Raw genomic sequence first — 22,851 nt, 5'->3', positions numbered from 1 at the left:
TTCCAGAGTTAAAAATATTTTCCTCAAAAATAGTTAATTTTGTTCTATTTTGAGTTTAGAGAGTAAAATTTGGAGCTGGAGTAAGAGCAAAATTACAGAGTAACTGTGTAACAAAGTAGGTTGTGGCTCTGAACTGAGTAAAATAGTACAAGAGTTAATTTCAAGACACACTGAATAGAGTCAAATACCACCACAAAGAGTAAAATATTAACAATGAATTGAGGAGAACTGACTCTGGAAAAATAGCTCTATCAAAAGAGTAACTTTTACTCTTTTTAGAGAGGGACCAAATGTTATCTGGCGTCGAGTAAAATTTTCTTCAATTTGAGTAAATTTTACTCAGGCAAATTTCCTGTGTAGAGGGTACTGCACCACTGACAATCCATTCTACCTTTAAAGGTACAATAATGTACTTTATTTTCTAAGAGTGTACCGTCTAAAAAACTTCAATGGTGTAAATATCTATAATTACATACGAGATATATCTCGAGCCAATCAAATCACCGAAATAGTGTTTGTATAAGAAGTATAAAAACAGTCTTTGGATGCTTTGCATTTTCACTTTTACAAACACTTTTTGAGCAAAAATCATTTCAGGAGTGGGGGCGGCACGGTGGTGTAGTGGTTAGCGCTGTCGCCTCACAGCAAGAAGGTCCGGGTTCGAGCCCCGGGGCCGGCGAGGGCCTTTCTGTGTGGAGTTTGCATGTTCTCCCCGTGTCCACGTGGGTTTCCTCCGGGTGCTCCGGTTTCCCCCACAGTCCAAAGACATGCAGGTTAGGTTAACTGGTGACTCTAAATTGACCGTAGGTGTGAATGTGAGTGTGAATGGTTGTCTGTGTCTATGCGTCAGCCCTGTGATGACCTGGCGACTTGTCCAGGGTGTACCCCGCCTTTCGCCCGTAGTCAGCTGGGATAGGCTCCAGCTTGCCTGCGACCCTGTAGAACAGGATAAAGCAGCTAGAGATAATGAGATGAGATTTCAGGAGTTTGGCGCCATTCCTCTATAGAAAGTTGAGAAGAACAGTCCTGTCCTCTTCCAGATAGCTCTGCTCATTACATTCCGCATTTCATGTACACAATTTGACTGTATTTCCATAGTCAAATGAATATTCCACTGCACACTGGAACAAATGTGGACACACTTGAAATTTGTGTTCCAACACATGACTGTAGTGTTTCATACCTGTTAACCAACAGGAATATTACAAAATCAGGAAGACATTTCAGGTATATGGAAATAACTGACTTCATCTGGTAAACAGTCAGGTATCTCATCAGGCCATCAGTGTGAAATAGTAAAAAATAAATTTGTTATTAAAATGATGAGCACTTCAGGGAGGTTAGGATGCATATATATATATATGCATGATACTGGATTTAGAGACAGGCTTAATAGAGTGACACAAAGACTCGCTGTAACATCTTGCGATCATCTGGTAATGCTCCAATTTATTACATTTCTCCACTGGATTTGAATGTTAATATGCTTTCACAGATTACCAAGAACCAATCACATGGGTAAAATATTTAAAGCAGGCTGTTCAGTGTAATAAATGTGAAGTCAGTGATGCACAGAGAAGCCAAATCGATTCATATTCATTTGGATGCTTGAGCTTAGAAAAGTGCTACACAGGAACCATCTGAATAAACAAACATGAGGACAATTTAAACCTAGCGCTCAGTTTACATTCTGTACAGCAGATAAAGTGTCTTCAGCAAGGATTGGTGATCAACATTACAGATATGTGACGGATGATCATTTCAGGGTTTGATTTAGCCGTGAACAGAAAGGAGCGATGACACTTGTGGTAAATGAGGAGGACAAGTTGGAGATGGACTCCACGGAGATGTGTAACATCATGACTAGAAAGCAGATGCTCCAGCGAAGGCACAATCTCCTGATGGAGTTACAGGTGTTCCTGAAACAACACAACTTGACAGAAGGTAAGCAGTCTGTGTGATGAGGCAAATTTGTATGAGATGAGGAAATGTATTTGAACCCTGTAACCTACTTATGAGGGTGAGTCAAATGAAAACCTTAATATATAAGGGTCTGTCTCAGAAACTGGTCTCTCATTTAGGACATTATTGTCAAAAATTTTTTTTTCTAATTTTACTTTTTTTTTTGCATTTACCCAACACTCAATGTTTCTTTTGTCATGTTTAATAAGAATAAAGATAGCGTCTTGCTTTATCTGGCCTCCACTGTGGAAATTTTTTTTTTTTGATTAAAAAAATTCTAAATTCACAGACCTAAATACACAGATTTCTAATTAAATGTTTATATGGCGTAGTGATTTTAAGTTACTACTTTTGGTGAGGTAGTGACCTTGACCCTGAGGCTTTCCGTTTAGATCAAAACACACAATCGTATTGGTTTCGAGTATGTGGAAAATGGAGTTACAACGGTGATCAAATATTTTGCATGATGTTTTATTACGGTTATGATTATTCTGTGAGCACAACAATCCTTAGGTGTATAAAGTTACAACTTAAAATACAATTAGTGATAACTGTAGACTTTTCAGTGGATGACAACCTTTTTAAGGGAATGCGATGCAGTCAACCATTTATCATGTCCCAGATCAAGCCGCCATTTTTCCACAAAGTTGCAGAATTTTTGCCAAATTCTGAATATTCACATCAAAGATTTAGTTTTATCTGTATTATTTCTTTCATCATTTTATTTCAAATTAAAACCAACATCACCATTCAAAACCGTATAGTTTATTGACTGCGAGTATATTTAGTGGGGTACCCCCACAGTACCCAGTTTCTGAGACAGACCCATATATATATATATATATATTTTCCATTGTTTATTGTGAAAAGGTATTTAAAAAAAGTATAATTTTTCTACATAAGTTCCATTTTGTTCAATGCAAGCATTCCAGTGTTTAAAGAGCGTCCAGATGGTTTCCCCCACAGTCCAAAGACATGCAGGTTAGGTTAATTGGTGGCTCTACATTGACCGTAGGTGTGAATGTGAGTGTGAATGGTTGTCTGTGTCTATGTGTCAGCCCTGTGATGACATGGCGACTTGTCCAGGGTGTACCCCGCCTCTCACCCATAGTCAGCTGGGATAGACTCCATCTTGCCTGCGACCTTGCACAGGATAAGCGGCTACGGATAATGGATGGATTCAGTTCTAATTTATATCACCCTTACATTTTCATTTGACTCACTCTTGCATAATAGGCTTTACTTTTAGCCTGTATTTTAGTCATTAATATATTTATCTGTTTACTTATGCAGCTAAATGATACTGTAGCTGGCAGGTGGGGCAGTGAGTAGCACTGCCACTCCACAGGTCCACGGCCCCCACTTTCATCCTGAGCTCAGATTAGTGTCTGTGTGGACTTTCTCATGTTCTCCCCATGTTTGTGGGGCTTTCCTTCAAATATTAAAATGCACAAAGCTACAGTCACAGGATTATGATACACATCTGCGATAACCAGCTGTGATTCCGTGTTTTCGTTCCATATCTACTTTTAGGAAGTTTCAGTCCCCAACAGGGCCAAGGACTGTCTGAGCTGGAGCAAATAGAAAAAGAGCTGCAGGGCCTGTCAGAGAAAGAGAGGGAGCTGAGAAACAAAAAACAATCCACCAACACAGAAATTACAGAGGAGTCATCTGCCACTGGTATGTTTCCAGAGCTACAGTTTAAGGGTGCAGTTTGTGTGTTTAACCGTAAATCATAAAATATATATAATTTAACTACTTTATCCTGAACCCTGACCAAGATAAAGTACTCACCAAAGATAAAAATTCAGGGAGCAACTATGGTAGTACACAAAGTCCTCAGAATGTGTGCACAGCTGGTAAAAGACTTGTCTGAAACTTTGTGTACTATACGCTGCAATTTTATTACCTTTATGACATCTCAAATCTAATAGGGGCATTTTTTTTTGTTACACACAATAGCACAGTGTTATCCATTTATTGTTTATTACTTTTAATTTATGGTCCTTTCATTATCATCGTTAACTTTTGAGGGGTGGAATACATCTGCCCATGTCACGTCACATGGTGCCAAAAGAAGACTTCTAGTTCGGAAGCACATGTGTATCCTTGACCTTGAAGCCTCCTATTATGTCAAAAGTTTAAAGAAATTTTACATGCTTACAGATGACTAGCTTTGATCAATTTCCAAATGAAGAATTTAAGAAGTCACGCAAGCATCAGTTGGATTATTAGAAATCCCCCATGGATACAACAGAGGGGTGGGGTCAGTTCGAAATGGAAGACCAGTGTTTTCATTGCAGTTGAAATTTGCCTGACAGACAGCAGCGGGGTCCAAGATTTACAAATTGCTCCTTTAAGAAGTCATCACAGAAGTTATTAATTTTTTTTTTCTGCAACAAAATTTTCAGCAAAATTTAACACTTCCAGAAATAAAAGCACAAAGTACTATACACAGTACCACTCAAAAGTCTGGACACTTTACTCATTCCTTGGTTTTCCTGTATTTTGACCATTTTCTTCACTGTAAAACAAGACTGAAGACACACAACTATTAAATAACATATATGGAACATATGGAATTGTGTGCTAAACAAAAGTGGGTTAAAAACAAAATATGTTTTGACAGCATTATCTTAACCAGCTTCATGAGATCGTCACCTGGAATGCTTTTCAATTAACAAGTGTGCCTCGTCTAAAGTTAATTAGTGCAATTTCTTGCCGTCTTAATGCGTTTGAGATCAAACAGTAAATAATAAAAATACAGTAAATAGCCCTATTGGACAACTGTAGTAATCCCTATTATGTCAAGAAACCGCTCAAGTAAGGAAAGAGAAATGACATTATTACTTTAAGATATGAAATGACTTTTAATTAATACAAATAAAGGAAAGACACTGAATTAGAAGGTGTCCAAACTTTTGACTGGTACTGTATAAACATTCAAGCAAAAGAAAAAAAAAAAAGATTCAATTACTTTGAGTGTACATCCTTCCAAACTTTAGGAGAATAATCATCAAAACTGAACATAATGTAAATAATGTTCCATTTCACATTTCAGTCCAGAGCCCATCTGATGAAGAACTGAGCCCCACTACACCTGATCCAGGTACTGCAGTGTCACCTAAAAGGTCAAATACTTGTAAAATCAGAATAACACAGAGACTGTAACAGTGATTTCCTGCCACAGAAGTGGTGGACGTGAAGGACCTGTCATTTTCTCCGGCTTTGGTGCTGTGTCCTAACTGCCAGCAGCATATTACTACTGAGGTTCAGTACAAAGTGGGCAAAACATCCTTTCTCCTCTGCTATCTCTCCATACTGCTGGGGTGAGTCAGTATTTCTCATTACGTCAAACAAAAGAAAGCCAGTATCTACTGATCTGAGCTGATCACTTACAAAGAAATCTCAACAGCACTGTAACTATTTACTTTAACAGTGAAAGTAAGTCTCTTTCTGGTGTACATATTTATCAGTCGTGCTGAATTGTATTTAACCTGCCACTCAATACTTGCAGCTGTGTAGGGGGATGCTGCCTGTTGCCCTTCTTTCTGAGCTACTTTAAAGACATCTGCCACGTTTGTCCTTCCTGCCACACAGAAATCCAGAACGTCTCTCGGATCTAAAGAATCCACTGGAATTACAACTGTCCTCAAAGCACCAACCTGTAAGAAAGATATATGGTTTTAAGATGAACAAATCTGGACTGATAACATCATGAAAGCCGATTTTACTGTACAGACTTACACTAGACACTATAGAGCATAGTTGAGATCATAGATTATTCTATCCATGTTCACTGGATATGAGCAATCGTGTGCTCTGAGTGGCTAATCTACTACCAGGCTATCAGCTCATATACTGGGAGTAGAGAAAAACAAAATGGAGGAGCGTGTTACTGAACCAACCGAGGACGAAATAAAAACTCTACTTCGAAACGAAACCCCAAAAATAAAAAAAAAAAGCAACCAAGTATGGAATAAAAATTATTTGATGGTAAGACACACACACACACACATATATACATATACACACACATATATATGCGCGTGTGTATACATACATACACACACATATGGGTCTGTCTCAGAAACTGGTCTCTCATTTGAGACATTATGGTCAAAAAAAAATTCTTTTTTTTTTTTTTTGCATTTACCCAACACTCAATGTTTCTTTTGTCATGTTGAATAAGAATAAAGATAGCGTCTTGCTTTATCTGGCCTCCACTGTGGAAATGTTTTTTTTTTTTTATTACAATTCAAATAGGGCGGCACGGTGGTGTAGTGGTTAGCGCTGTCGCCTCACAGCAAGAAGGTCCTAGGTTCGAGCCCCGGGGCCGGCGAGGGCCTTTCTGTGCGGAGTTTGCATGTTCTCCCCGTGTCCGCGTGGGTTTCCTCCGGGTGCTCCGGTTTCCCCCACAGTCCAAAGACATGCAGGTTAGGTTAACTGGTGACTCTAAATTGACCGTAGGTGTGAATGTGAGTGTGAATGGTTGTCTGTGTCTATGTGTCAGCCCTGTGATGACCTGGCGACTTGTCCAGGGTGTACCCCGCCTTTCGCCCGTAGTCAGCTGGGATAGGCTCCAGCTTGCCTGCGACCCTGTAGAAGGATAAAGCGGCTAGAGATAATGTGATGTGATGTGATGTGACAATTCAAATACTTTTGTAAAATTGATTTCCATATAAAATAACTCCATCATGAAGAATTAAAGCCCCTCCTTCACAGATGAGTGAAAATATTGAATAAATTTCCTCTTTTTGATTGCTTTGGGTTAAAAATGCCAAGGTATGATGACTGAATTGATTATTCACTTAAATATGAATATGATGATAGATTTTGGGTGTTTGATATGGCGAAATAGGACACAATGGAAAAATCAAGAACGCACCGGAAAGCTGAGAATAACGGCGCTGGTAAAAGAACAGCGACTGCACCGGCTGAAGGTCGCGCGGGTCTCTGCTGCGGCGCGCGAGCAACGGGACATCACTACCGCACCGGACGGAGCGCGAGGCGGGGGCGGGGCAAAATGACTGGCCGGAGATTCCATCAAAAGTTCCATCTAAATTGACCACGGTTACAAAATATTGGCCAAAAATACGCAAACACTACGAAATATGAAAGTAAGGTGAAAAAGAAAAACATTCTATTGCCTTATACTGCAAGACTAAAGCAAAATAAAGCTGTCAGAACTCCCCTTTTCAGTGATAACGCCCGAACAGATCACCCGCGTAACAGAGAGACCGCAAATGGAAGCGCGATCAACTTCCAACTGCTGGAGTGGAAAATTCCATTCTACACATGCACATTGTTAATGTGTGTCCTTCCCCGCACACAAATAACACGCTACGGTAAAAAATAGACCACAACTCATTTTATAGCTCAGAAACTCATACAGGACCAGCTACCATCGGAACATTCTTTTAAGTTCGTTTCTTAAGACACGTATTTTTAAGTATGTTATCTCGCTTGTTGACAGTTTCGGCGAACACTTCCGCCTTCTTCAAAACAGTCACCAGATGTCGAGTGGTGACGTGCCTTATCAGCTGATGTTACTCTATGGAGGCGTGAACGTCCCGCCCAATTTGACAGGTAGTCCACGCCTCCTGCTGTCAGGTCGCTGCCCCAGGACTGCGCTCCAGGTGTGTGACAGCGCGTACGCTCCCTCATCCCGGTTCATCGTCCTCTGCGCCCGCTTTCGTATCTCCACTGCCTCCAAAATCCAACGCTGGTATCTATTCTCTTCAGCGCGAATGACTCTGGCCTCTTCCCAATTCATAATATGATTTTGTCGTTTGGAGTGGTCTGAAATGGCTGATTTTAAGTTTTCTTGGCTTGCTTTTTCTTTTTCGGATCTTGTGAGTCTTTTTGTTGTTTCTTTTTCACATTCTAATTGGTGTTCTTTCCTGCGAGTATGGAAGCATCTGCCCGTTTCACCAATATAGACTTTATTGCATGACCGGCAAGGAATTTCATATATGATATTGCATTTATTGTCCAGTTGTATTTTATCTTTGGGGTGAACTAGCAGCTGCCGGAGGTTCTTGTATGGTTTGACCGGGGTGTTGATGTGGTATTTCCTCATGGATCGTTGGATGCGTTCTGTAACTCCTTTTATGTATGGTAATGTGACAAAGCCCCGGTTTTTTTTCTGTGTTTTTTCTTGTCTGTTTGTTTCTTTCCTTTTTTTGTGCCTGTGATTTTCCTTTTGGGCGGCACGGTGGTGTAGTGGTTAGCGCTGTCGCCTCACAGCAAGAAGGTCCTGGGTTCGAGCCCCGGGGCCGGCGAGGGCCTTTCTGTGTGGAGTTTGCATGTTCTCCCCGTGTCCGCGTGGGTTTCCTCCGGGTGCTCCGGTTTCCCCCACAGTCCAAAGACATGCAGGTTAGGTTAACTGGTGACTCTAAATTGACCGTAGGTGTGAATGTGAGTGTGAATGGTTGTCTGTGTCTATGTGTCAGCCCTGTGATGACCTGGCGACTTGTCCAGGGTGTACCCCGCCTTTCGCCCGTAGTCAGCTGGGATAGGCTCCAGCTTGCCTGCGACCCTGTAGAAGGATAAAGCGGCTAGAGATAATGAGATGAGATGAGATTTTCCTTTTCGAATTGCCCACGGTGGATATTGGCAGTTTTTTAATGCCTGTTGGATGTGTTGTTCCTCCTCCTGTCTGTCTTTCTCCTCCGTGATGTTCTGTGTTCGGTCGTATAGTGTTCTGATTACTGACATTTTGTGTGCGATGGGATGTTCAGATGTCCAGAGAAGATATTGGTCGGTATGTGTAGGTTTTCTGTATGTTGTAATTCTGATGTTTCCTTCTTCTGTGTGGTGTATTTTTAGGTCCAGAAATGCTATTGTCTTGTCCGTTTCCTCTTCGTGTGTGAATTTGATGTTGCCTGTCTTGTCTATGGAGTTTAGATGATCCGTGAGTTGTTGTGTGTGGCCTGTTTTGGTTATTTCAAGAATGTCATCAACATATCTTTTCCGGAAGATAGGTTTGCAGTCATCCGGTGCTGTTTCTATGGCTCGGGTTTCCAGATCCTCCATAAAAAAGTTGCATAGAGTGGCAGATAGCGGGTCCCCCATTGCAAATCCCTCTTTTTGTCTATAGATTGTACCTCTGTATTGGAAATATGTGGACGTGGAAATGAAATGTAATAGTTTTGTTATGTCCTGTGCTGTAAGTTTTGTACGTTTTTTCAGGGTTCTGTCTGCTTTTAACCGGTTTTCTACTATGTTAAGAGTGTTTGTGACTGGTGTTTTTGTAAAGAGGGATATGACGTCATGTGATACAACGATTTCATCCTTTTTTATCTTGATTTCCTTTAGTTCTTTCGCCAGTTGTTTTGAGTTTTTGCAGTGGTATTCCGTGAGTCCGAGGAGTGGTTTAATTATGTCTGCCAGTGTCTTGGAAAGGTTGTAAGTAACTGATCCTATACTGTCTACTATGGGTCTTAGTGGTGCTCCGGGTTTATGAATTTTCGGTGTGCCGTATATCCGGGGGGTGATGTCTGCTGTGGGGATGAGGTGGTTGTATGTTTGTTTATCAATTTTGTTGTCATCCATTAACGGTTTGAGTAATAGTTTTAGTCTTTTTTTAGTTTTAGTCAAATTGGGCGGGACGTTCACGCCTCCATAGAGTAACATCAGCTGATAAGGCACGTCACCACTCGACATCTGGTGACTGTTTTGAAGAAGGCGGAAGTGTTCGCCGAAACTGTCAACAAGCGAGGTAACATACTTAAAAATACGTGTCTTAAGAAACGAACTTAAAAGAATAGTTATAATTATCAGACATAATGAATTTTCACTACACACCATCGGAACATATTCTGTAAGAAACATATTCTATACCGAACTTTCAGCTTTCATTTAAAAAAAAAAATTTATAACTAAATTTTTATTTGGCGTAGTGATTTTAAGTTGCTACTTTTGGTGAGGTAGTGACCTCGACCCTGAGGCTTTCCGTTTAGATCAAAACACACGATCGTATTGGTTTTGGGTCTGCGGAAAATAGAGTTACAACGGTGATCAAATATTTTGCATGATGTTTTATTACGGTTATGATTATTCTGTGAGCGCAACAATCCTTAGGTGTATAACGTTACAACTTAAAATACAATTAGTGATAACTGTAGACTTTTCAGTGGACGACAACCTTTTTAAGGGAATGCGATGCAGTCAACCATTTATCATGTCCCAGATCAAGCCGCGATTTCTCCACATTTGCAGAATTTTTGCCAAATTCTGAATATTCACATCAAAGATTTAGTTTTATCTGTATTATTTCTTTCATTTTATTTCAAATTAAAACCAACATCACCATTCAAAACCGTATAGTTTATTGACAGAGTTTATATATATATATATATATATATATATATATATATATATATATATATATAAAAACATAAAATATATATATATAAAAAATTTTTCAAGAATTATTAGTGTTATAGCAATTTTTCAGAAATTGCTACGGTTATTTCGCCATTCTAAGCAAAAGCGGTTGTCGGATGTTTAGTATAAAGTTTTTATTTATCAAATTCACTAAAAATAAAAATGCACTTTCTCAAAATCCAGTGAATGTGGATAGAATAAAACAGTCATTCCACTCAATCTCGTCCTCCATGGCTTACAGTCAACTTGGTGCTACGCGCCTGGTTGGCCATCAGTTTCATGTACGACTCAATTTCATGGAATAACTTAATTACATTTACAAACATCAACATTATTATTATTATTATTATTGATGCATGTTGATATAAATTCAGGCATTCACAAATTTACATTGTGAAAATACAAAATTAAAAAAAGTTGAATTGCAGATTAGTTTTGTGGTAACAATTATAACTAGACACAACTAGTCTATTAGATGAATTTAAACAATGCAATATCACTAAAGGTTCTTCAGACTTCCTCTAGGAATAGAAAGTTTGCTTCGATCTAGTTTAATAATTGAGTGTATTTTAATGTACCCACCCAAATCCTGTACAGGATATACAGACTACAGGAAAGACAAATAAGATAGCAAATGAGCTGGTTAATGAATGCTTAACACACAATATATTGTGTCTGCAGCCTTCCCAGTCGCAGCAAATATGACTACACAGCCAGAACAAATAGGATTAGACCTAAACTAACCAAACTGCTTCAGTGAATATTAATATTTTCTGGTTCATATAATTTTGTTCTAAGCTGTAAATAGAGATCTGTTGTAAAAACAAAGCAGCACAAAAAAAAAGCAAATAAACCACACAAACACTTTTTGTATTTCATTCCTCTGATATATTTAAGAGATTCTGAAACATTCCCTACAACAGTATGTTCACAATACAGCAAAGTGAATTGACACATAACAGCGTATGTATACTCATATCTTTTAAAACTATTCACAAAATAGAGCTCATGGATGCACTAAACATGTATAAAAATATGTATTACATCCATTCAAATATGTACACAATGTGCAAAACATATGGCATACAAACGATGAGTGCTCCTCTGTTCGGAGGATGTAGAGAAGTGGTCGTCATCTGGTTTCTCACCCAGTGTAGTCACCACTGACACTTTACACATTAACAATGTCGATAAAAAGTTTTACATTTGAAAATAAAGTCCAGCAGTAAAAAAAAAAAAAAGGACCAGCCAAATGGTCAAATAAAATGACTAATAACTGCACAAAAAACACAAAGCAGTGAATAATGGGTTGGCTCCACAAGACCACTGGGATTAAAAAGAAGAAAAAAAAAACCCACACACAATGGGGAAACTTGTCTGCTAAAAAAAAAAAAAAAGGTGTTGATCAGCCAGCTGCCTAGTTCATGTGCTCTGCACAGAGTCACAGAGGCAAAATTTTATTATCCATGCTGAACTTTAGTATCCTCAAACAGACTAAGCATTAATGCAAACAGTAACTTAATAAGACCAAGGCAAGGCGCTGAGAATTACCACATACTGCATACGTTACAGTACTGTAATATCAAATTAAAAATGAAGTTATTGCTTTACTCTCCGTATGTCAAAGTTGAATTGACTGGAACACAAGCCTCTTCAAGTTTTGTTTTGTTTTTTTTAAAGTGATGCATCTTCATTCAAAGTAACCTTCATTAGCGTTAACCTACTTGACAGTTTGTCTCAACTCACTAAATACACTCTCAAAAGCAATTCATAAACCACTTCCATTAAATGGCATTATGCATTATTTATATGGCCTCTTTGGTAATTATTTCATAAATTGACGCTTCAGTATCCACCCTAAACATCACATCAGGCATCAGTGAACTGAAAATCAGGCCATCAACAGTAACATGGCAATGGATCACTGAAACTTAATCCACTTTACGAAATCCATTCTAAGATCTACAGCCTATAAGATGAGCCTCAGGTTTGGCATCATTTGTTTACTGAAGAGGCCACAACTTGGACAATGTGTGGGGTGAACAGTACAAAGCCATGATGCATGTACCACTTTGACCAAATGCGTCAAAGCTAACAGCGAAAACAAAAATGGCCGACAAACATCATACTTCTAAAAAACATCTGTATCTGTGAAGGTGCTCTGATGCAAAATGATTGTTTTATCCAGATGAAACATTCATCACTGCAGGTAAAAGTGCCATACAGCCTGGATGTAAAAAAAAAAAGTTCCACAAACTGATATATTTAAAGCGAATATGGATCAAATGTAGTCACTATCTTCAGACACATTGTTGAGCCAGCGGTCAGTTATTGCCTCGAACTGAGGTTAACGCTGAGTCATTGATCCAGACAAGATGTGTAAAAAAAAAAAAAGGCAACATTTCTCTCAGCGCTGCTGAAAACATCGAACTAGCAAACATTCCTGTACAAGTGAGGCTACTTGAGATAAACACAACTCAATAAACAGAGTTTGGTCTCCGAGATAAACCCAGCTAACTGCTTGAGAAGCAAGTGTGATTTGCAACTGAACTAAAATCAAATAATTGTACAGAAAGTGTTTTTTGCTGATTAAAATCACATAGATCACAGAATCACTTGTAGTTTCATGCTGCCGAGGTATTTCTTCTTTTCTTTAAAATCACATATAATTTCACTTAGGCTGCCATGTTTGTTTTTTGCTCTTTTTTTTTTTACTGTGCACAGAGCAGAATGGTGGCACAGTAATACATTAAACAGTGAAACACAGACACATCAAAGCACACGCGCGCGTACACACACACACACACACGCGCAATAACGTGGCACAGCCAAAAGGACAAAGAGATGTCATCAAAAAGCGCAGACAGAATGGACGGCCTTACAGGATCTAAACATGGTCATTGGTGAGGTTGTGAAGGAATGGGTGTGTGAAACCACTGCTGCAGAGGAAATCAACAAACCAGAACGAATCCTTTTCTCTCTTACTAAACTGCCACTAAGCTTCCAAAAATATTTAACATGCAGTGTCTTAATGATAAAAAAATAAATGAAGCATGAATATCTTAAACACTAATAGATTAAAAAAAAAAAAGGGGGGGATGTAGTCACCTGGACCTCTGCCTCTAAAGGCCGATTTATGCTGACAACCCAGTCCTCGCAGATGGCGTTGCAGATGGCGTCTGCAAAGCCTCCCCCCCCTTCGCAGACGCTCTGCGCGCACCTCCCAAAAATTGTGACCACCGCAGACAGCGTCGCAGACAAGAGGGCTCTGATTGGTCCACTCTACACCCGCTGTACACGCACTTCCGCTTCCTTACTTTCCCGGTTTGGTTTGTTTTCACGACCGCCATTTTTAAAAACACGAGCGAAGATGGAGCAGCACGAAGAGCGGTTGATCGAGGAAGTGAGGAAGTACGTACATCTATACGACTCCAGTTCTAGTCATTATAAGCATAATTATAAGTAACCGGAGGATAAACACTCCACTAACCACACCCACCAACTACTCCTAGCGATTTCGCGCCCCCTTGCGTTGTGGCGGTGAATAACATCGCGCACGCCTATTACTCCCCGCTCAACGATAAATTACAACTGTCTGCAAAAAGCTATCTGCGAAAGCCTTGTCGCAAGAGCATGCAGAGCCCCTAACAGTTAACAGTGTGAAGCTTTACATTGCCCAAAAGCTCATCCAGGCCCAGGTGCATCTGAAAACTCAAAACAAAGGAAAATCAGTTGCACAAAGAGTCTACATTATCCAAACCCTGTGTAAATAACAACGACAAGATTTCTATATAAAGTTATAGTGCCCCGTTAGGCTGCGCGAACGCCCACTGTTCTTAGTGTCAGCTGTCATTTTAGCTCATTTCCTATAGCAGCGCTGACACACCCCTGTCCTAGAGTGCAACAGCACCAAAATGTCCAGCATTAACAACTGATTCAACTGGTTAGCTAATTAGCACGGCCTTCATGAGTGGAATTTGGCCTAGAGAGAGAAAATGTCTTTCTCTCAAGGGCTCTGACCCCGCAGGACTAGTGTCTGACACCCGTGTGCTCAATAAAAGAGCACGGTGTCTTATTGAGGGTTGTTCAATACCCCAAACAAATATGTAAACCATCCCGCTTGACATTATACATTATAGTTGCATCTTCACTCTATGGTACATACAAGCGCTGCAGTTGTTACAGCACGTGACATTCCTCATGTGTCCTTATTGATGTCAAGTGCCTGACACACTCACTTTCACACACACCCTCCTGTGCGCATACACAAAGAAATACTTGCACACGAGAATGGCCTGACATTCTGAGGAACTGTTGTCAGACTGACCATGATAGATGCAGAAATCTACCTACTGAGTTACTCATTTAAAGTATACAGGGTGAACTTGAGTTTATGGGTGAAGTAAACCTTTTTTTTTTTTTTTCCCTTGAGCACGAAAAGAACAATGGTGTCAGTGAAATAATCTGACTAATGTCTACTACATAACGTGGAGTCAAAATGTCTGGAATAGGACTGAGTCATGATTCAAATTGCCAAAAACAGTCACAAAGGTATTTCTAGATTTTGCAGAGAACAACTGAGGGAACAGTATATAGAATCATGCTGTTTAAAATGTGCTCCCTCTTTAAATGGCACAGAAAAGAGAAAGCATAGCCTGCATCAGGAGTAGTTCATGGAAAGCCCTTTGTTGCAGTAGAGCCATATTAGGACATTAGTCTGAATGATGAATGACACAAACCGCAGTTCAGTACAGCACGAGAGCAGAGGGAACCTTTCACATCTTCTACTGAGCGAATCTGTGATTTGAGCCTGCACATAACCCTGCGTAGTCACGCACGGCTATGAATAAACTAATCCCTCCTCTCTCGCTTTTGCAAAATCCTAATCACAGGTGTGCGTGTGTGTGTATGCTCACAAGATATGTGTGTGTGCGCGCACGCGTGTGTACAGTGCTCTCAGTCCCAGTGCAACTGCAGGTCATGTGCGTCAAGGAAATCAGAGCCAATTCCCAGTGGGTCGAGGGGTCCAATGGGCCTTGGCATGGTCAGGTCCAGCCACTCCATACTGTCCATACCTGTGTCTTGCAGGCTGAAGGAGGAGGACAAAGGCGCAGGTGGCTCACTGAAGCTCAGCTCAGAGGTGTCCATAGGAGAGTGGGGCTGCTCAAGCAGCTGGCTGTGCAGCTCTTCTAGAAGCCCCAGAGTCCTGTGCTCTGGCTCAGCCTCACCCCCCAGCGTGCCCTCCAGCAGGGCCTCCAGCTGGTTGTCTGAAGCCAGAGATGCCAGGCTGGGCATCGGCTCCGTCAGCAGGGCCGGTGGCGGCGCCATTTGCACCTGAGCAGGGGGCCGAGACAGGACGGTGTTGACGGGTAAAGTGGTGATGCTGGCAGTGACTGGCATCAGCTTAGGCACAGAAGGCTCCTGCTGACTGAAAGGGGTGATCTCTGCAGGGGCAACAAAAATATATGGGTGTAATGGTCAGATGTCCAACTTTTGGCCATACAGTGTATTTATGCATTTAATATAGGCCTCAACGTTTTTTCTCTCAGTGTATTTCCATTCTAAACATTTACAGTATCAGTCAAAAGCTTGGACACACCTAATTCAATATGGTTGTGTTATTTAATTAATTAAAAAGACTCCTCATGTCTTAAAGTAAAGTAATGATGGATGTCGTTTCTCTTTACTTAACTGAGCAGCTTCTTGACAATCTGGATTACTACAGTTGTGGAATAGAGCTAGTTACTATATGTTTATTATTTACTGTACGATCTCAAACACATTAAGGCGGCAAGAAATTGCACTAATTAACTTTTGATGAGGCACACCTTTTAACTGAAAAGCATTCCAGGTGACTACCTCATGAAGCTGGTTAAGATAATGCCAATAGTGTGCAAAGCGCCATCAAGGTAAACGCTGGCTACTTCCAAGAATCTAAAATATGAAACTTTATTTTTTAACACATTTTTGTTTACCACATATTCAAGTTCCATATTTTATTTCATCGTTTTGTTTCTTCAGTATTGTTCTACAATGTAGAAAGTAGTCAAAATACAAAACCTATGAAGGAGTAGGGGTGTCCAAACTTCTGAGTAGTACTGCATTTCAGCATGACATATTATGGTTATTTCAAACTGTCAGATGGTGGCCCTGAATTTAATACTGCTCTCACTAGAGGTCTGCGCGGGTCGGATTTTTCAGTCCCGCTCCCGCCCGCATTGTGCAGTCCCACTCCCGCCTGCAAAGAATTATGATTTTCAGTCCTGCTCCCGCCCGCGCCCACAAAGAATTATGATTTTCAGTCCCGCTCCCGCCCGCCATATTTTGTCCCACTCCCGCCCGCAAATCCCGCATGATGCAGACGTTCGCGTTATTTCTCAGGAAAGTTCTTTTCTTGTCTTGACACAGCATGATGGTGCCCCGCCCCCTACTTTGAGTGGATTTGAGCATAAATATCTACAGCTCACGTTCGTTATTATTTACCTTGTTTCTGAATTCAGCATGTAGTGTCTCTAGTAATAATAATAATAATAATTAGTGCTGTCAAGCGATTAAAATATTTAATAGCGAATCGCACATTTTTGTCACATGAGAAACCATTGTAATTCTCTGATCAGCATAAAAAAGTGAATGGCCTTGCTTTGTACCAATGTTTTTTGTTTTTTTTTATTGCAAAGCAGAGCTAGCAAGAGAACCATGAGTTATACTCTAATCAGAGAGACAGGTTACACAGTGACGGTAGGCTTGACTCAATGCTATCCCAGAAATCCTTCCTGTAATATGCAAATTTGGCCGCCTCTGATTGGACATCCAAATTTGCATATTACAGGAAGGATTTCTGGGATAGCATTGAGTCAAGCCTACCGTCACTGTGTAACCTGTCTCTCTGATTAGAGTTGTAGGCTAACTCAAGCAGTAAATCACTTCACTCATGCTTCTCTTGCTAGCTGGGTGTGAATAGCAAGTCATTAGAGTGATCAAAGGATTTCCCGTTAGGGTGATCAATGGCAAATTTAAGATGCCATTCCTCACTCAATCTGACTCTCTCTGCAAATTTAGGCATCTTAAAATGTTTTTATTAATGCCAAATAAAATATTCAGCACAAATTATATATGACAGACATAAATTAATAATTTATAAATTTTATTTCAAACACGTTTTTAGTTAGCGGGACTGCAGCTCATCACCGCTCCCGCCCGCGCCGCATATGTGCACTCCGCCCGCGCCCGCATATGTGCACTTCCGGTCCCGCCCGCAATGAGCTTTCAAAATTTGTCCTGCGCCGCACTGCTTTGCGGCGGGTCCCGCGAGTCCCGCGGGACTCCTGCGGGAGTGCAGGGCTCTAGCTCTCACTCCTGAACAACTGGTTTAAACCCAAGGGCAAAGTCATACAAACTCTGCCGTGTGTGTGTGTAATGTCCATGAAAATGTATAATTAGTACACAAGTCCATGGTTAGTCCTAGTTATATGGTACACTGATGTACATAATTTAGGTATTAACTCCCGACTATGCACATGTAACTCAATTCTCGGTCAATTTTGGCATGCAAGACTTTATTGCTCCAGTGTTTGAAACAGCAGCTTTGGCAGGACTCCATCTTACATTCGTCTCAAACAAAACCCTTGACGGTTTTAGTGTAACATTTGTAATTGTGTATATGTGTTACATATTTCAAATTTTTATTAACCAAATAGAACCCTTCGATTTCCATCAGAAGTTACTTTGGAGTAAACTAGTCTTGTGCTCTTTTCAGAGTACAGAAAACTCTTGCTTGTGCAAATCACATATACACAACAGACATGGTTAAAGTGCATATCACGGGTAAATTCAGGAGCGAGAACAATGTAATTCTCCTATTTTATATTAAACTTTGGTCAAATATCTGTCACATTTTGCGCAATACCAGAAAAATTCAGTTGAAATCAAGCCATTTGAGGCGAATTGGTCCGCTTCTGAAAAAACTTGCCATTTGGATTTCCCAGCAAACATTGATTTTCGTGACGTTGCATGCGGGACGCCTCCCTCTGAATCCTACGTCAGCGCTGGTTTGTTTATGAGAAAACGACCTGGTGGTTTTCTGCAAATTTCTTCAACGTTATCGCGTAATTATTAAAATGGTTAACAGATGTATCGTAGGAGGGTGTAGCAACACCAATCTTGATGGGATTAGTACTCATCGTTTCCCAAAAGACCGGACAATGAGAGAGAAATGGGAGCGCTTGGTCTACACAGGCTGTGCACTGAAACCGTGCAAAGCTCACGCAGCCTGCTGGCGCTTCCGCAGGTGACGTCACGAATCTGGCTCCAGACTCCCTTGGGATTTTTCCAGACGCCTTTTGTTATTTTATTTTTTTCTGCTGTAGACAGATGGCCTTGTGCAAAATTACCCTTCTGGATGAGTGTGTAAAGGGACATACTTTCATATAAAAAAACAAACAAACATGAAATTGGTCCAGGATATGCCCTTTAATGAACTCTATGTTGACAAATGATACCCTGTTCCTTTAAAGTGCCATTCCACCATTGGATGTATTCTTTGGCATAAAATACAATATATTTTGACAACATATATAAATGGTATCACTAGACAGAGAAATCTTTTAGCTTCAAAATGATATATCAAACATAATTTTTTGACAACGACAAGTATATTAATTTTGCGACCAAAGTCACCTACCCTTTTAATTTCCGCGCGTGATGTCATCGGCAGGTTCCCCTTCTTGTGTACTACGTGACGTGTGACGTGGCACATATTATCAGCAATGGCGGATAGAACGCGATAAAAATAATACCAATAAATCTAACTGAAAGATTAACTCAATTTTTTCGAAATTTTTTTGGCCCCCATATACGAGGAGAAATGACTCTCACTTTGGGGGTTTCCTGGTCTAAAAATAGACCGACACGTGGTACACAAGAAGGGGAACCTGCCGATGACATCACGTTTCACTACCGCGCGGAAATTAAAAGGGTAGGTGACTTTGGTCGCAAAATTAATATACTTGTCGTTGTCAAAAAATTATGTTTGATATATCATTTTGAAGCTAAAAGATTTCTCTGTCTAGTCACGCTGTCATAAAATATATTGTATTTTATGCCAAAGAATACATCCAATGGTGGAATGGCACTTTAAGCCAAGAACACATACCTCCACTTTCAATGAGAATATCAAACAGATCATCCATCTGCTGACTGGTCGCTGTAGGAACCTGAATCACAATAAAACCACAATAGAAACAATGTTGGTGTTAGTCACAGTCGGACTCTGCAGTGTGTTTGTACAGAGCTGCGTTTATATGAATGTGAGATGGGACCTGTGTGATGGCAGCTGCTTGCAGGCTGCGTGTCTGTTTAACGGCGTCCTCGTAGGGAGGTGGCTCTCGGCTCTTGGGGGTATGACTGAATGCTGGAGATGGCAGGACGAAGGCAGGCGAGACCTGAGAAGGGGACTAGCACAACACAGCTACTTACAACACTAAAACACTGAGCACTGGCATAACACGTCGACAGTGGTATTTTCCCTACCTTATTTAGGGGGCCGTTAGTGAGGGAGGATGCAACAGGGGAAGTCTGAACAGATAGTGTATTCTCTGGAGAGCTGCTCAGGAAACAGCGAGGCATCTCCAGACCTGCCTGTTTCTCAGTGGCACCAAACTGAAAAGCAGACCCACCAGAGCTGCACATGGGCAGGGTCTGTGCAAAAATACAACACGTAATGAGACCATGACAAAACCAACTCTCATATAGTACTAACACAAAGAACATGTGTTAAGCAGCTACAGGTATGATTCATGCTAACTGCTCCAATGTGCCATCATTAGAAGATATTCCGCGAAGAGGGCTCATCTAAGCGCATGTGGTAGTAGATGACGATAGGGCAGATCCTTTTGCCAGGGCTGTCAGTGAAAGTACTATCAGCGTTTCTTTCTTTTCCCGAGATCTAGTTACACACAAGGCTGACAAACAAACTGAGGCCAAGACCACAGGCATGCTCGCTCACTGTATGCCTGACACCAGTGATCATCTTCTGATATTACTCGGGTAACTCTAGCACAGCTACACCAGACACCAAGCAGTGTGTGGAATAAGACCACTCTCTGCCATCTTACCGATGGATGTCTCCCCTCTACTATAGCCCAGTCCTAAAGCCTCTATTTAATACCCATTTCCTTGATTGCTCTCTCTGACACCGATCTACTTTCCTTTACACATTCTTTCCACTTGGTTAATCATTAGTAAAAATTTCAGTCTACTCTACTGAAGAAGGAAATCAAAACTAGACATTGGTGATCAAACGTTTTGTAGAGCACGACTTCAGCTATTACACCGGAGTACTTCTGAATTGTTCATTATGCTCATGGAATACAAACAAATGATGTAAAATCAAAGCAGTCCAACAACAAAGCAACAATAGCTTAACCTTTGAAAAATTATTTTTGGCGAGCTCTTCAGATGCATTTTGTTGGTTGTGTGGATAGAAGGCCCGAAACCAACCCTCTTTTACCATATGACAGCTGAATACGATGCTTAATTTATGCTCGATGGATTTGCACTGGCATGAAGGAGGTATAACAGTTGTTATTCTATCCACATTCACTGGATATGAGCAATTGCATGCTCTGATTGGCTACTCTGCTACTAGGCTATCAGCTCATTTACTGAGAGTAGAGAAAAACAAAATGGCAGAGCATTTTGCTAAACCAACCGAGGATGAAATAAAAACTATTCGAAAACAAAAAGCCCAAAAGCAACAAAATACGGAATGAAAGTATTTGATGGGGGAAAAAAACAAAACATTTTTTTTATTTTTCAAGAATTATTATCGCATTCTTCACAAATTGCTACTGTCATTTCACCGTTTTGTTAAGCAGAAATGATTGTCAGACTTTTTGTATAAAGTTTTTATGACTCGAATTTGCAAAAAATAAAAAAAATGCTCCGTTTCTCAAAATCCAGTGAATGTGGATAGAATAAATGTGGATATTCCACTCACTCAATCTCGTTGTACATGACTTATAGCCGACTCGACGCGCATCAGCTCATGTACGACTCGATTTTGTGGAATAATTGTTAATTGTAGTGCTTTAGACTGTCAGGATTGGTAATAGGATTTCAACCAGCATCATCACAAACACTGGCACCCCACAGGGATGTGTCCTCAGCCCCATCCTCTACACCCTGTTCACCCACGACTGTGTCGCCTCCTACAAGGACAACATCATGCTGAAGTTCGCGGACGATACCGCAGTGACAGGACGCATCACTGACGGAGACGAAACAGCCTACAGGAGGGAGGTGGCCAGTCTGGTGTCATGGTGTGAAGAGAACAATCTCACCCTCAACACGGACAAGATGAAGGAGATGACCGTGGACATGAGGAAGGAGAGGAGACCTCATCGGCCACTGTTCATCCGGGAGCTTGAGCAGCTTCAAATACCTGGGTGTTCACATCAGCGAGGACCTCACATGGACACTTAAAGGAACAGTCCACCGTACTTCCATAATGAAATATGCTCTTATCTGAATTGAGACGAGCTGCTCCGTACCTCTCCGAGCTTTGCGCGACCTCCCAGTCAGTCAGACGCAGTCAGACGCGCTGTCACTCCTGTTAGCAATGTAGCTAGGCTCAGCATGGCCAACGGTATTTTTTGGGGCTGTAGTTAGATGCGACCAAACTCTTCCGCGTTTTTCCTGTTTACACAGGTTTATATGACCAGTGATATGAAACAAGTTCAGTTACACAAATTGAAACGTAGCGATTTTCTATGCTATGGAAAGTCCGCACTATAATGACAGGCGTACTAACACCTTCTGCGCGCTTCGGCAGCGCATTGATACGGAGCTCAGATATCAATGCGCTGCCGAAGCACGCAGAAGGTGTTAGTACGCCTGTCATTATAGTGCGGACTTTCCATAGCATAGAAAATCGCTACGTTTCAATTTGTGTAACTGAACTTGTTTCATATCACTGGTCATATAAACCTATGTAAACAGGAAAAACATGGAAGAGTTTGGTCGCATCTAACTACAGCCCCAAAAAATACCATTGGCCATACTGAGCCTAGCTACATTGCTAACAGGAGTGACAGCGCGTCTGACTGACTGGGAGGTCGCGCAAAGCTCGGAGAGGTACGGAGCAGCTCGTCTCAATTCAGATAAGAGCATATTTCATTATGGAAGTACGGTGGACTGTTCCTTTAACACCAGCTGGTTAGGAAGGCTCAACAGTGACTGTACTTTCTGAGGAGGCTGAGGAAGTTTGGTATGTCGCCCAAGATCCTCAGTAAAAACTGTGTGATTGAGAGCATCCTGACCAACTGCATCACTGTGTGGTACGGCAGCTCTACAGCTATGGACCGCAAACACCTGCAGAGGGTGGTGAAGACTGCTGAGAGGATCACCAGAACTCCACTGCCCTCTCTGCAGAGCATCTACCACCGCAGAGTCCACAGGAGAGCTGCCTCCATCCTCAAAGGCCCCACCCATCCCCAGCAC

The 22,851-nt window shown here is 41.0% G+C and overlaps 2 protein-coding genes across 3 annotated transcripts in view; one reads left to right on the top strand and one right to left on the bottom strand.

Moving 5' to 3' along the window:
- ubald1a (UBA-like domain containing 1a) overlaps positions 1–6,271 on the top strand; it is a 44,961-nt gene extending 38,690 nt beyond the window's left edge. Inside the window, 5 exon segments of the mRNA XM_060938837.1 lie at positions 1,778–1,944; positions 3,496–3,642; positions 5,024–5,071; positions 5,153–5,291; positions 5,480–6,271. Coding sequence (XP_060794820.1) covers positions 1,778–1,944; positions 3,496–3,642; positions 5,024–5,071; positions 5,153–5,291; positions 5,480–5,588 — 610 coding nt within the window. The 3' untranslated portion in view covers positions 5,589–6,271.
- A 4,971-nt stretch (positions 6,272–11,242) lies between these two features.
- Positions 11,243–22,851, bottom strand: part of mrtfba (myocardin related transcription factor Ba) — a 73,401-nt gene continuing 61,792 nt past the window's right edge. For both annotated transcript variants that reach the window (XM_060939691.1, XM_060939692.1), the window contains exons 13-16: positions 19,882–20,049; positions 19,671–19,805; positions 19,505–19,565; positions 11,243–15,797 (exon numbers count right to left, since the gene is read on the bottom strand). In XM_060939691.1, coding sequence (XP_060795674.1) covers positions 15,310–15,797; positions 19,505–19,565; positions 19,671–19,805; positions 19,882–20,049 — 852 coding nt within the window. In that variant the 3' untranslated portion in view covers positions 11,243–15,309. The remainder of the gene's footprint in view (positions 15,798–19,504; positions 19,566–19,670; positions 19,806–19,881; positions 20,050–22,851) is intronic.

Source organism: Neoarius graeffei, chromosome 14 (assembly GCF_027579695.1).
Source record: "Neoarius graeffei isolate fNeoGra1 chromosome 14, fNeoGra1.pri, whole genome shotgun sequence".
Classification (NCBI taxonomy): domain Eukaryota; kingdom Metazoa; phylum Chordata; class Actinopteri; order Siluriformes; family Ariidae; genus Neoarius; species Neoarius graeffei.
Note: the sequence above shows the minus strand (reverse complement) of the source record. Positions and strands in the feature narration are given on the sequence as shown.